The sequence below is a fragment of the Macrosteles quadrilineatus genome, unplaced genomic scaffold (genome assembly GCF_028750875.1).
Source record: "Macrosteles quadrilineatus isolate MER2022 unplaced genomic scaffold, UCM_ALF_1.0 Scaffold_1__1_contigs__length_201487025, whole genome shotgun sequence".
NCBI classification, from domain to species: Eukaryota; Metazoa; Arthropoda; class Insecta; order Hemiptera; family Cicadellidae; genus Macrosteles; species Macrosteles quadrilineatus.
In genome coordinates, this window is record NW_026542594.1 from 135,167,825 (window position 1) to 135,183,781 (window position 15,957).

The following is a 15,957-nucleotide window of genomic DNA, read 5'->3' on the forward strand; positions in this document are numbered from 1 at the left end:
ATCACTTAAATGTATGGAAAATGAACCTGGGACCATCGATGAAAAAATACACAGATTTCTAATGCAGATCCACCAAGCTCCTAATTCAACGGGAACCTCTTCATATTTCCTCATGTTTAATAGAAAGATTCGCACTTATCTAAGTCTACTAAAGCCTCGGGGAAAACACGAACCTACCAGTCCAAAAGGTATAATGTGAAGATTCAATCCTGGGGACCGCGTACAAGTAAGAAATTATTCAGGAAGAGACAAGTGGGCCTTGGGAACAGTTGAAATTAAAGATGGTAATCTTCATTATTACGTTAGAATGGATGATGGTCAAACTTGGAGACGACACGTGGACCAGATGCTACGCACAAAACTTTAAGGGGGGGACCACTGTTACATATGTTATTAAGATTCACAGATGTTCAGAATTAATTATTATTATGTTTGTTTAATTCAATGTTTTTGTTTAGTTCAATGCTAACATTATGAAATGTTTGAATTGAGTTTTATACAGTTCTTGTTAATAATTGTATTTAATAAGATGTTTTATATTTACTTTGAAATGCTTTTTTTATATATTATTTTTTATATTTATTTTATATTTTTATCGCCCCAGTTTTCGACCACTGGACAACCTCTAGTTGTTAATAAAACTATGGAAATTAATATTATAAGAATAAGAATATAACTTAGTCAAACTTCTCATACCTTCCCAACTTTTAATGAAGTTAAAATAAATTTTTGTACTAAATGTTCATAAACTGGTCTGTAAAAAAAGCCACCCATGAAAGCCCTGTTGAATTAACCCTTCTTTAAAGTAATTTATCAATTTAATTCTAACTAGGTAATTGTATAATAACTATATTAAACCTTACCTGTAGGGAATTCTCCTTTAATCTTGGTTTTCTGTTTTCCAGTTGCTAAATCTTTGGTAAACTGAGCTTTTTTCAATAGATTGTCTTTAATTGAGTTTTTTATTTTCTGTTTTCCAGAGAGTCCATTCTTTGGTGAGACAGTAAGTTTTTTTTGTTTCAATGAAAGTGTTCCTGTAAGGTTTAATATCATAGATATCAATTCAGAATGTTAAAACAAACTATGTAAATTTATAAATTTATAATTACTACATGCTGTACCTGCGCTTTGCAACAGAGAGACGACACAAAAGAGAAGATAAATAAAAACGAACATATTGTTTTGTTTCAGAAACAAAATAAAATATGTTCACCACACCCAGTATTGCGTACAGCAGCGTATATCATGAAGTTCTAATTATGTCTGCTTGAGACACCTACAAGAAACAACCTGGCAGACGACTAGTTAGTTGGTACGCCTAATTGTGATGCTAGAGCCTACAAGACACGGCTCAGACAGTGACGATGCATAAAGGTGTTTGGTTATGTTTAGGTTTAAAGTATTGTTCAATTCAGTTGTTACTTTTATTGTTAGGCAACTTGATATTTAAAACTGTATTAGTTTAAGTTGTGCATTAAAAGAGGCCATCTAAAAAAAATAGTTATTCAATATTATATTATATAGTACTAGCTTTTGCCCGTCGGCTTCAGCAGACAACTTATGTTTTTTTACTGCTTACTGTAAGCCCACTAAAGTTGTGACTTAAATGACCTTTTGCATAAATGTTTTGTATAGTAGGCTAACAGTTATCAAGTACAGTAGAACCTCTTTAATCCGAACCCCCGTAATCCGAACGTCCACTAATCCGAACCCCTCATTGCTGTACTCTATACACAGTACAGCAGTTCTTTATTGTATACTGTATTTAATTTACAGTATGTTTTATTCACCATGTTTAACTACTGTAATAAATAAACACTGAATTTTACTTTATAAAACATTTTTTCACTTTCCCAAAAATAATGTTGATCAATTTTAGCCATGTTTTAGCTATTGCTATGTAAAAACAACAATATGTTCTGTAATCCGAACTATTCAATAGTCCGAACTACCCCTGGTCCCAATTAGTTCGGATTAAAGAGGTTCTACTGTATTAAATCCATTTGTATATAATGAGCGGAAAAAAGTTTCAGGACGGTTCAATATTGAAAAAAGTAATAAAGATAGAGCATCAAAACTAGGCAACGGTCAACTGACATAAGGTGAAGTGATTTTTAAGCCTATACAGAAAATAGTGATTGTTCTTAAGAAATATTATTGCGAAGACATTATACAAAAATTTGGCTTCGCCACTTTACTTTGCCTCGGACAATATTATGTATAGGCTACTTTAATTATAATTTTTTACCTTAAGCCACCCTATTACATTAGGTCTATTGCATATAGTTTTTTTCACGAAATTTATTTCAAACTCACCTTAAAACTATGAAAATTCATAGGACAAAGTCCAAATCGATTTTGAAACGTAAGTACGTTTGTACAGTAAGTCTATTTTAATCCTAATAACTGTGGACCTCGGGTAAAAAAGATTGGTGACCCCTCCTTTGGATCGAGAGAAGTTTCGTTAGTAACTAAAGATAAGATATCCTATCCAACTTGGTCTTTGTGATAATACTAACAACTGTTAAATTCTTACCTTGTTCGGCTTTTATCTTGATCTTTTTACCTTTCTCAATACTATTTTTTATTTTTGATGAAGTTTTTTTCTCAAATTTCTGTTTTGTTTCCTTTTGAGGTGAGAATGTTTTGATCTTCTTTCTATCATGTACATGGTCATCATTGATAGCAGGTCCCCGTTTCATTTTGCTGTTCCCTAAAAGCATTCAATCTGAAATAGAAAGGAATCTCCATTAATTATTGTGTAAAAGATAAGAACTGTTCAGAAATATTCATAGTTGAGTTGTTTTGTCTCTGGAGCACTGAACAACTGTTAAATTCTTACCTTGTTCGGCTTTTATCTTGATCTTTTTATCTTTCTCAATACTATTTTTTATTAAAGTAAAATACAGTAAGGTAGACTGGGACGGGTGGCGTCGTCCTGTAATCCAGCTACTAGGAGGTCACGAATTGTGGATAATTATAGGGATGCACTGTGGATGCGATGCTACCTGGTGTGGATTAAATCCGCACTAGTGAGTACTACGACTATCCACAGTACTATCCTAAATAATTAGACCAATTCGTTAATTACGAGGAAAAAATGTGGTTCGGATTCCACAATAAACTGTAGGTCCCTTAGTTGCCATTAGCTGTATGGGCTATTAATTAACAGCTGTGTCTAAGGAACATGTCGGCCTTAGTCACTAACAAGACTACAAGATCGCGCCACTCATCCTACACTCATCCTTCACTCATATTTGGGTTAAAATACGCACATAGTGGCGTCCCCATCTTAAATAATTGATAATTGATAATAATTGAACAAACTATAAAAGGTATAAAATTACCTGAGTACTGCCACAGTGAACCTGTGTAGTCCTTACTGATCACGCTTTTTGAGGACTTCAGTCCTCATCACCACATCTCGTACAAGAACATTTAACACTGTCACTTTGAAAAGGTCGTCAAGAGTTTAAATACGAAACACGGACACATATTATATACAGACGTAGACGTTTTACCAACAAAAACAAGTAGGCATACCAACAAAAACTTACAATGTCCGACTGTGTGCACACAGTTGCAGGTCAAGATAATGACTGCCAGTGTCCAGGTACCTTTTCGAAGCTGACAGTGTTAAATATTCTTCTACGAGATCTGATGATGAGGACTTAAGTCCTCGAAACACGTAATCCGTAAGGACTACACAGGTTCACTCTGGCAGTACTCAGGTAATTTTATACCTTTAATAGTTTGTTCAAAAATAGTTCATAGCCTACTAGGTGTAATATATTCACATTACCTGGCTCTTTTAAACAATTATCTGAATCATCTGTAAAATGTTTATGTTTACATTTTGTATTGTTCTACGATTATAAAATTCAGTTTTGTTCTATCATTTTAAAGAATCACTTTTATTAGTTTTAAAAGGTAATATGTTTTACTAGGTAATTTGGTATTATCCAGATCTAGGCCTATCCTGATAATTTTTTTTTAAACTAACTATTTTACTACGCATCCATAAGTTATATAAAATTTGCTAACCGTGGTTAAGTTTAATCAAAAAGGCACATTATTTTAAGCTTTTAATAAGTAGATCTTATAAACTCTAGCAGTAACTTCCGGGTAGGCCTAACTTACCTAAAACTTAATTAAGTTGGTCACATCCAACTTAAGTGTGTCACTAATTTTAATTTACAGTTTGTTAAGTTTATACAAGCGATGAGTTTTTAATGCATAATTCCAGTCCCAATAAACCTGTTAATTTCATGGTGAGGTAGCCTCTGGATCACTAAATTTAAGCTATGGTTTATGTTACCTGGCTTTGTCAAGTGATCCTGCTTCAGTAGTTTACTACTATAGTTTCAGACTTAAACGTCCATCTTCAGGTAGGAACAAAAACGTCAATAAAATCAAAAAATCAAAAAATCAAATCAATTTTATTTCCACAATATATAAAAATTTACAATTTTTCAAAAAAATAAAATACAAATATATATAGTCTTGAAGCATTATAGAGTAAATTGATTACGTAAATTAATTCTAGTAAAATTAGTCAATAAGTCATCCAACCAATGTGGTTAGATTCGTTGTTACACTTAGAACACATACACAAACACGAAAAGATATAAAAAACAAATATAATAGCCTACTGTACAAACTAGCCAGTGTAAATAATCAGGGGGTACACGTGTGGCGACGCCAGAAGATGAGTGATGACATATTGACTTATCGACGTTTTTGTTCCTACCTGAAGATGGACTTTTAAGTCTGAAACTATAGTAGTAAACTACTGAAGCAGGATCACTTGACAAAGCCAGGTAATATAAACCATTTAGTATAAACCTGTTAAGTTACACATTCAGGGTCCTTACTCAAACATAAAAATTAAATTCACAGTGTTTTCTCAGTATATTTGAAAAGTAGGCATATAAGTTAGGCCTATGTATTTTTGGTAAATGTTGTTAAGGGTCGGGGAAAGGCTGATTAGGTCTACAGGCAGAATCAAGGATATATATATACACAGATCGACCCAGGTTTTTTCTTGGCCGTTGACAGAGGTTTACACGTTTATACCTAACTTCATCAAAATCGGATCATTTTTGCTCAAGTTACCGTCATGCTAACGGACACATATATATAAATATATATATGTGAATTCGAACGGATGGCGTTTTTGGCCTCTAGGGACCTCAAAACGAAAAAGTAAATCGGTCCCGGGTCTTACCATGAGTAGGCCTACTACGATAATAGCTTATTCCCTATAGGCTATGGGAAATTCGCTAAAAGATGTGAAAATTAACAATGACAATGGTAACTTAACATCTGATGACAACAGTCACAATAAGTTAGGTAACTCGACTATACATAATTTTATGTACTGGTAGCCTACCTAATAAGTAAACGAAGAACTACTCCCAATCTAAGGTTAGGGCGGTTGAGAGGAAAAGTTGGGTGTTCGTTTCTAGATTGGCCAGTGACACTAAACCTGATGAAATTACCTCATACCTCCAAGACAGTAACATAGCTGGTGAGTGTGTGAAATTAAATACCAAGTACGACTCGTACAGTTCTTTTAAAATTAGGAATATCTCCAGCGGAGATTACCAGGGTTCTTGATTTGTCCTTTTGGCCAGTAGGTGCCTTAGTTAAGGAGTTTGAGGTTAGGCCAGACAAAACCGAGACTACGTGCCCTCTCGTACTTTTTTAGGGAAAAGGAAGTGATCTGTCAGCCCAGTGCTGCTTGTGAATATCTTTAACTTTTGTGCTGTAAATACCCAAAGCTTGAGAAACAAAATTCCTCTTTTGGAAATTCTGTGCATGGAACAAAAAATTGACATTCCATGTATTCAAGAGCATTGGATGGTAAACGATGAAATGGACTATTATAGTAAAATTTCAAATCTCAACCTTTATCCCACTTTTGTCGTTCACGCCCCTGGGGTGGTGTGGCATTGTTTGTGTGCAATAAACTAACCTGTATACCTTTGGACCTGAGTAACTTTTCTATTGAAGTGCAAGGTGAATTTGCAGCTGTAGCAATACATGAACTATCTCTTGTTGTTGTTACCATGTACAGGTCACCAAGTGGTAGTATTGTCACTTTCTTAAGACTTCTGAACCAGTGTCTTTATTATCTGACCACTCTTGGTCTCTCTGTGGTCATTGGAACTGACCATAACATAGATTTACTAAAGCCTACAAGTGAGGCTCGTGATTTTTTAAACCTACTACGTAGTTTCAATATATATAGTAGTATTATTGAGCCAACAAGAGGTAAAGCATCTCTGGACACATTCTTAACCAACTTTGACTGCTGGAACTATCGTGCTTGGGTTAGCAGAGACCAGATTGCTGACCATCAACATGTCATCCTAAGTTTGTCTACTGGACCTAAATTTTACTTGAAGGGGGAGGAACTGTTAGCTGGTAAACTTAGTTTTAAGGTTAGCTTTAGGTTACTCAGCCCATCAAATGTTGGCATTTCACAATGTGTTGAAGTCATATCAGAATTTATGGAATGAATCTCTGGCCTATCTTCCAGCTTGTTTATAAATTTTTAATAATTTATTTTTCTCTATTGTTTAGGTGATGTGGTAGAACATTATGGCTAGGCCCTATGGTAGATGTGTAATACTATAGAATACTGTAAATTTAAAAAAAAACAAATTTTATCAAACTGTGTCCTCCCTAATTGCAAACGCAAAGCTAGAGGATAACTGTAATAAGCATTTTATACTAACTTATAGGCCTATTCCAACCCCGTACGAAGGACGGGTACTTACTCTGCTAGTGGCCAAATAAATCATTGAATTGAATCATACTAAAGTTAGTTGTATGTCAACTAGTATGAGTAGCCTATTTACAAAAAAAAAACTGAACCAAATGTAGGTTAAGTCCAATGCCTATTGTGAGTTTTGACAGTTTTGATCCTAGGCCTATTTCTTTAAGTACGCCTAATTAGGCTTAGGACCAAGTTATGAAAATGGTAGGTGTGATCAAATGTTTGAAAAAATTTCCACAAATAGGGATAAGGGATAAAAAATCCCACTCCCCAATCTACTACTACCCAATCTATTACTAACTTGCAACAAGTGTTGTCTAAGACGGTTTATGGAGCTTTTTTTTAAGAATAACAATAGGAATAGGTGAACAGCTCAACATAGGCTAGGCATAGCTGGTACAGAATATACCATACAGAATACATAGAGGATACGCGTCCGGTAACCGGACGTGGATAAGGCGTACGGCAATGACGTCATGGGGTTGCGGGAGCCTGGAACGCCTTTACCACAACAATACAATGACCAGCCATCGGTGTTCGTGGTGTAGTGGATAAGGTGCTCGGCTGATATGCAAGAGGTCCAGGGTTCGAATCCCATTGATGACTTTAACTTTTTGTCGAAGAGTTTTGCATTGAATACCATTTATTCTTAACTGTACATCTTTTATTAGAATTTTTGGCATTAATAATTTTTTTTATAGAGAAAGAATTTCACCTTAATTCGATTTTTTCACTATCAGCAAGTTTGGTTGGTTAGGTTAGGTTATGACAGTAATTGCCGGACGTCTAATCCACGTCCGGTTACCGGACGCGTATCCTCTGCCTACAGAATATATGAACAGAATATATGGTAAAGAATAGGCCTAGGCCTAAATGATTTTTGTCCAATCATTTTATTATTATTATTATTATATTTTTATGCAAAACAGTGCAATCTGCCAATGTATATTATTTTAATAATGGTGTTTCCGTATGAAATAGGCCTAAATAAATAAAATATACTAGGTACATCTAGACTTCACCATTATTTTTAATATCTTTTTTTACAAATTATAGTACTTTTTAAGTATAAATTATCTACCATACCTGATCAGTTTTTTTTACAAAAGACAAATTCAGGTATAAAATCCCAATGCGGTATGTTGTTAGTTGTGTTGGTTTGATTGATATGAAGAAGGATGGCTCTGAGGAAACTTTAACTTGGAGATCCAACATTCAACAAAACCAGAACGACAGAAGTTAGGTTAGGTAGGAGGTTATTTTTAAGAAAAGCACATGGTATTTTTTTTCTAGTTCGTGGACAAGTGCATAGAGATAGAGTACACCCTTATTGCTTAGAGTAACAAAACGCTGTGGCTGTGGTTACGTCTATGCGTAATACAGATAGATAGTACGTCCGGATCCATGACGTCACTGATTGATATTCTTCTTTGTTCTTGTGGTAGTTTTCCTTTGTTCTTTGATATTTCTTCTTTGACCCAAAACCGGGTAAAATCCGTTTTTATAGTTTTATTCGTTCTGGCAAATCTGGATTTTTAAAAAATTAGTTAAGCTAAAAGTGAACTAAAGTTTAATATTGTATGTTATCTATGTTCACTTTGATAGAGATTATTATTTAGGGCTGATAAAATTAGAAGTTATTAAAATGTATTATTTATTATAATAATTATATCTTATGTATTGTTACATTTACAGTTGATGGAAAATATTGTAGTTTTTATCACTAGGGCCAAAAAGATCCTAGATATCCATTTACTAAATTTCAAGGCAGACTTGGCAGAAGAGCTCATCTCCTATGGTTTAAGTTTGATGAACACTAAGAAACGAGGAAGACCAAGAATTTCATCATCATCATTTAATCCGCCCCCAAGAAGAGGAATTCACTTCAGAAAGCACCTCTATCAAGGAAATTTGATGGGAAAGATCATTATCCTACAAAAGTTGAAGTGAAAATGCCCCAAGATGTCATGACAAGTAGTGCCGTAGTCGAACACGCTTCATCCATGGAAAATGTCAGGAACCTTTTTGTCCGGAGTGTACCGGTGTGGAAGATTTCAATTTTTATGAAGAGAATCATACATTGAATTTTGAAGAATTATAAGCAGGCAAAAGAAGAACAGACTCTATTTAGTACGGTACTAAAAGTGTATGTAAGAAAATATTGTTTTTTTTTAAGAAATATTTACAAATTAATGTAAGAGAAGAAAGATTTTTAGTACGATTGTTTTGTTAGTTTAAGATTTTGTATGGTTGAAAATTTGTTGAAATCAATGTTTTTGTAATTTTTTTACCTTGTTACATTTTTAATTACTCATTTAACTTATGTGGCAACATATGTGGACAGTATGCATTAGTGGAAGTATTGTTGGTACATACAAGTGGCAACATATGTGGCCTTCATGCAGATAAGGTAAGACCATATACCAAGTGTATTACATCCACTTTTACATTTTATGAAACACATTTGTGGCCAGCTATTTATTTATATAAAAAATATCATGTATCATAATAAAAAAGTGTACACCCACTAAATTGAACCTCCTGAATACGAAAATGGTATCAAAAAATTTGTTTAAGTGTTATTTCATATAGCATGTATGAAGAGGTTAAAGGTATTTTATTGTTTATTAGAATCGTGGGAATGGTTTAGGAAGGTTTAAAAGAAAGGTTCATATTAACTCATTAAAAAATTGACCTATATGCTCATTTTAGCACAGTTGGTTATGCCTTAGGACTATTTTCTGGAGGATCAGGGTACCATTTTTTGAACTGACAAAATGGCCGAATTAATGCTGGTCATAAAAGTTAGCTAAGCGATGGATTATATATACTTACTGTCATGGCCACCTTTTACTCCAGGCTGCAGCCTAATAGAATTAATTGGCAACGTTGTTTAGCGTCAGACCCCAGACGTCCCATAAGATAACATGGTAGACAGGTGACATCAGCTCATCAATTAGCACTTTATTTATTAAAATTTATTAACATAAATTTATCAAAATATTTCAAATAAAACATACAGAATTGAAAATTAATATCTCTACATTTAAAGCGGAGTCAATATTTTCATTGTCCAGTAACCAAGCTTTAATTCGTAAATACACAAATACCATTAGCTGCTTCCAAATAAAACAGCTGTTGCTGTTACAACCTTACTTGGGACGTTGCCCCTTCGAAGGCCGCGGCCGTGATACGGTTGTTCCCAGTGACACCGCATAATAAGTTATGTTGTGCTGTAAAACATTGCCCCAGAGCTACTTGATGAGCGTTGTAAAGTGGCAGCGCTTCTGCTAGACCTTTCGAAGGGTTGATCGGGTTGACCCCGGGTTTATTGGCTAAACTGATTGGTTATAAAGTTCCAGGTTGGTAAGTGAGTCTGGTGGAGTCTTATCTAAAATATCGCAAACAATGCACCACAGTTTCTTTTGATGATGGCACGACGGTGAGAGAACATGTCTGAAACACGGGTGGTAACATCAGGGGTCCCACAAGGCTTAATTTTAAGACCTTTTTTGTATATATTCTATGTAAATAGTTTTATTGTTATGGATAATGTTTTTGCATGTATGTATGCAGATGACACATCTGGGCTGTGCTGGGCAAACAATATGGCAAATCTCAAAGCTATATTAACAAATTTTGCAGAAGCTGCCAATGCTTATTTTTTAGAAATAGATTTATAGGTAAACGTAAGTAAGACTGATCTTGTTAATTTCTCAATAGGTCACAATGTTCCAGCTCTTAGCATTGCATGTGAAGATATGACTATGGATGGTAATGATTTTTGTAAAATTTCTCGGTATATTTTTTGACGAGCATTTTAGATGGGACAAACACATTGATCATGTTGCTGCTAAGGTTTTGAGTGGAATTTCTCTGTTAAGAAGGCTGTCAGACTACTTGGACAGTGAAACTTTAAGGTCTGTTTATTTTGGATTGGTATATCCATATTTAGCTTATAAGGACTTGTCTTGTGGGGAGGTTCTTTCCATTCATATACCAAAAGGATTTTTGTGTTACAAAGCTCTACGTTTAGTTGCAAAAGTTAGCCCGAGGACTCCAAGTAAAGTCATTTTTGGCACATAGTATTATGACTTTGAACGCTATATGTATGTATCTGGTATATGTTTGGTTAAATTTAGCAGTTGTTCTGGTAATTTGGTTTTTAATGTAGGAAAAATACATGACCATGACACTAGACAGGGTAATGCTTTTTTTCAGAGTGAGGAGAAATTTCCAGAGAACAGAAAATAGTCCTTATGTCAAGGGAGCAATATGTTTTAATAAATTACCAAAGTCAACAAAAGTACTGAAAGGTAAAAAATTCAAAAGTGTTTTTAAAATTTTGCTAATTAATAAATGTCCAGCTAGACTTGAGGATTTCGATTAAAAAAAGGTATGCCTATTGTGTGAGTAGAGTAGAACACATGGTTTTGAACCGAAATCTGTATTTTTGCATGGTTTGCGTTTGTATGATAAGTGACTTTAACATTGACGATTGCAAATACATGTTTTTCATGTTAAAAGCAAATAAAGTCATTTCATTTAATTTCATTTCAGAGCAATTACTGGGCATATTCGCCATTCGGCCAATTCAAGTTGGGTGCAGGTGATCCGAAGTCGCCCCGAGTGTTCCGGGCATAAACAAATAAAACATTCTCAACCATGTGTCCTTGAGGAGAATGATTTATCTACGGCATAAAGTAGGACTGTGGGCTTCGGAGTGCATGATGGCCAACCATGAAATGTCAACATAACAGTACAGTAGCCAAACTATCTGGTACTGTACTGGAACACATGTGTCGATATTTTCTACTTTCTTTGATAAGTTAGCTTTAAATAAACTTCATACAAGTCTATATATTTTTTTAATCCTAACTAATTTAAAGTTATTTATCTTTTGGTGTCTGAGGCACATTTTTCAATTAATTTTCATTCGCTTAAAAAATGAAATGAAATGTCATTCTTTATTGCTTGTAACATCATATAACACGCATTGCAATCGTCAAAATACTTAGATTATAAAATAAGTAGCATATCATCAGTGCAAACCATGCAAAAACACTCAAACTTAAGTTAGAAAGAACAAAACCATGCTTTCTACTTTAATAAAACAATCCTGTTGAGGCAAACAAACCAATCTACTTACACAATAGTTGAACCTTCAACTTAAAAAATCATTTCTAGACTGTCTGGTCATTTATTTATAAGCCATTTTTTTCATTCCATTTTGAAATTTTTACCTTCTAGTTTCTTTATGCAGTTTGGTAATTTATTGAAAAAATTGTTCCCTTGACAACCTGGTACAATGGTACCTGGTTGACAATGTGGTAAAGGCTATTTATTCTCTGTCCTTTTGAAATGTCTTCTCACTCTGAAAAAATCATTACACTGTCCAGTGTTATGGTCATGCATTTGTCCTACATTAGAAATTATAATTCTTCATTATAACTTCTTAATGTTGAAAAAGAACGCCGATTTTTGTAGTTGGTTAAATCTTTGACTAAAATAATTAATTGACAGAATAAGCAGCATAGACTATAGCCACCTTTAATACACACCGAAGAGAAGGCTATGCTAGTATGCAATAGCATAGATAAAACATACTCCGTTAGGCGTTGACATGTCATGGTTAGATTGTTACGGTAGACAAGTCTTAAGGGAGTATGTTTTATCCATGGCAATAGTCAATGATTTCATCTATGCCAGAAGTATTCAAAAGTCACAACGATGTAATGTATAAATCAGAAATATCATTTCCTTTGTTATGTAGCCTAACTGAGAAACTTCAAGCCTACCACTTTTTAAGAAAAATACGAAAAATGTTTTTTTTATGTGTGGTCGGTGCGGTGGTGGTGGTACTACTGACTGACGGAGATGGTGGTGCTGGTGCTTGTTGGTTTGGTTTGAAGTTTGAATTTTGAAACATAGAACTAGAAGGTTGATTCCGTTTGGTTTGTTTTATTTCTCGATGCTTTCACTTTGGTTGATTTTGGAACAATAATTGGCATTTAGTTTGGCATCAGGCACTATACTCTGGCCCTGGCACTACTTACTCTTGAGTGCTGAAAAAGTATTGAGTTTGTTGCCTCCACCTGTTGCACGTAAGTAGGACGTAGGCCTAATGTCAAAATAGGTATTCCCTAGTTAAGCTCTGAAATAAGCTACATTATTTTATTTTGAAATTATTTATTTTCCCCGTTCCTAGGCCTATAGACTAAACTTATACATGCAACATGCAATTGCAGAAATGGACTTCGAAAACACACTTAACTTTGGCCTAACTTAACTTAGGCCTAAGGCTAGCCTAAGTTTAGTTCTAGCAAATTCTATTTATCTAGGCTGTCAAATTTTCATCCTTACCCTTATACCTTAAACCATACATCCATCGCTGACCAGTAATGACTGGATAGATTTGGTAAAAATAAAGTTTTAATAGGCCTAGTCCTACGGTACTTTAGAATTGGTTAACATGGCAGTAGGTAATGAGATCCATTCATCACTTTCCTCAACAAAATATTCATTAAAATGGAATAGAGAGGCCGTGCCTTTAGTAGTTCCTCGACTTTCTTTTTAAAATTCCAGAGAGGGAGTGACTTTATGTTCTTGTCCAGATGGTTGTAGAGCCTAATGCCAAGGACAAGAAAGCAGTCTTTTTGCTTGCTCAGCCTGCAGAAAGGAGTGTTTAAAATTTCTCCTCCTCGTGTTGTAATTATGAAGTTGGTTTCTGCAGCTGAGGTTGCCTATGTTTTCCTTAACGCATGTACCAGACAGTTGAATCAGAATCAGAAATATTTATTTGTCATTGGACATTACAAAAATGCATTGACAATTGTCATGTGTATATAGCATGGCTACAGTCAGGCTAGACATTACAACTAACCTGTCCAATATGTTAATTTTTTTTGTGTCAGCTCTGTGGATTACCAACAGTATGGAATGTGATTTAACAATAAATACATTTTGTAAATAGGCTAAATTTATATGTAAATAAATTGACTACTCCTATGTAACGGTGGATACCGTAATGACTATAAGGATGGAAAATAACATTGGCTTGACTACTTAATAAACTTAGCCTCTTGATACGGCAAAGAATAAATTAAATTCCATGTTGATGGCCCCTGGATTATGAATGACCAGGCCTATAACTTAATATTGTGGTATAATTACCTCGTCAAGTAATCCAAAGGTTTTTGATGATAGGTTAAAAACCTAGCCTACTTGCTTCTCCGATAAGACAGCATCGTCAGAGTACAAACACATAGGTAGAAGACATTACTGTCACACGCACACAATAAATAAATAGGCTAATACAAAGAATAAACTGGCCCCAGTCTTATAGGTTTGCTAGATTGTAGGTTATAGGCTAATAAGTTACCGGTACCTATCACTTTTTTACAAATTCGACATCCTAATAGTAAGTTAAGTTAGTCCCATTTTAAGATTTGTTAAAATTACTTTTACCTACCGGTACTTACTTAAAGGCTAACTTAAATTATGATAAGTGAAAAATTGAGGTGGGGAATGGATGATATTCTTACTGGTAGGCCTACGTAATGAGCTTTTCCGATGAAGGTCAGGTGATTCTTAAGCCAGGACCATTAAGTTAATTGACAGATAGGCCTACGGTAGTCTTAGCTGAGACCAGAAGCAGCCCTGTTAAAAGGCCATAAACTTAGCCTAGATGATCATCAGAACCGATCATAAGTTACCTTGGGATTTTCAATCTCACGATAAACCAAAACCACTAAAACACACAGCTTCATTTTAATGTTTTTCATTGTGACTCAATGCCAATAACTTAACTTATAGCCTATGAACAACTTATGAATAAGTTAACTTAACTTATGAACAATGACATACCGGTATTTTTAACTTAAAGTAGCCTATCTTAATTTTTTAAGTTAGACTAAGTAAATGAGAAAACTTCAAATTTTACTTTTATCTGGCTTTTATAGGCCTACCAGTACTGAAAAAATAGGCCTATTTGTTAACTTAAAACTAAACACTAGGGAATTTCCCTTAAAAGTTAAGTTAGGGCTATTAACTTAGGCCTAACTTAGGCTACTGTTAGTGTGTTAAGTTAAGTAGTAGGCTTAGTCTATTAACTTACTGTAGATGGCACAGTAAGACCTAGGCCCGGGACCGATTTACTTTTTCATTTTATAATGTCCCCTGAGGCTAAAAACACTCATTCTTTAAAATTTTTATATAGGCTATATAACTCATGTAGGCCTACCTATTAGGCTATAGCCTATAAGTTAACTTATGTGTGTCCTATGAAAACGATAACTTAAGTTAATTTTTGTCCGATTTTGGTGAAATTTGGTTTAATGGTGTAAGGTGGGATAAACTTGAATGAGTTTATATTTGAATTTATATTTATTGTTATATTTCCTAGGTTAGTCTCACTTGTCTCTGTTAAGTACAGACATGTTTCTTAGACTCAAACTTTTTTACTATTTATTCATTTACCGTATGTCTTGTATTATTTATGTCTTGTTACTCCTAGGTCCTAAGTAGTTTTTTTTCTGTCTTAGAGTTTGCATGTATCCCTATTGTATTGTTCATCAGTTTCGCATTGTTACTTAGTTTTAATATTTAGTCATTGATGAGTATCTCACTGTTATTGTAATTCTTATTGTAAATTGGTGAAATCCGTTGGCAATAAATAAATAAATGAGTTTGCGAACCAGCATGATGGGACCAAGGGAACGGGGTTTCACGGGGGGTTTTATGGGGTAAAAATTGGTTTTTCTATAATTTTTAACCCTTAAAACATAAAATTTCGAAATTGGTCTTTTAGACCTTTTAAAAAAGAACTAAAAAAAACAATATTTTAGTAGGCCTGTATCAAAGTGTTTTTGTACAGTTATTGGTACCTAATGGAGAAAATTCAAAAATTTGTAAATTTAAAACTCCTATATTATTTGTATAGAGAATATTGTAAAATGCTTAAGTTTGCTTGTTTATGGATGTATTTTGATCAATCTTTGCATTAATTATCAAATCTTTTTTTAAATTTTATTAATTACCTATTCAATCTTGCTATTAATATTTTACTAAAATATAACTTAGGCCTACCCCGGCCGCAAAAAATCTGCCGACTAAGCGAATTTCTATTTGTCTAAATTGATTTCCAATTACTTAATCTATTTAAATAGCATTAA

At 34.1% G+C, this 15,957-nt stretch overlaps 2 protein-coding genes across 4 annotated transcripts in view; one reads left to right on the forward strand and one right to left on the reverse strand.

Annotated features, from left to right (window-relative positions):
- Positions 1 to 8,003, reverse strand: part of LOC128985358 (pumilio homolog 3) — a 39,201-nt gene extending 31,198 nt beyond the window's left edge. Inside the window, exons 1-3 of one of the 2 annotated variants that reach the window (XM_054404788.1) lie at positions 7,871 to 8,003; positions 2,537 to 2,728; positions 864 to 1,034 (exon numbers count right to left, since the gene is read on the reverse strand). In XM_054404788.1, coding sequence (XP_054260763.1) covers positions 864 to 1,034; positions 2,537 to 2,723 — 358 coding nt within the window. In that variant the 5' untranslated portion in view covers positions 2,724 to 2,728; positions 7,871 to 8,003. The remainder of the gene's footprint in view (positions 1 to 863; positions 1,035 to 2,536; positions 2,729 to 7,870) is intronic. The other variant, XM_054404797.1, reaches the window with a different exon arrangement.
- A 4,700-nt stretch (positions 8,004 to 12,703) lies between these two features.
- The window catches only part of LOC128985371 (cellular tumor antigen p53-like), a 56,651-nt gene continuing 53,397 nt past the window's right edge, over positions 12,704 to 15,957 (forward strand). Inside the window, exon 1 of one of the 2 annotated variants that reach the window (XM_054404810.1) lies at positions 12,704 to 12,888. The gene's annotated coding sequence lies outside the window, so the exon portion shown is untranslated. The remainder of the gene's footprint in view (positions 12,889 to 15,957) is intronic. The other variant, XM_054404819.1, reaches the window with a different exon arrangement.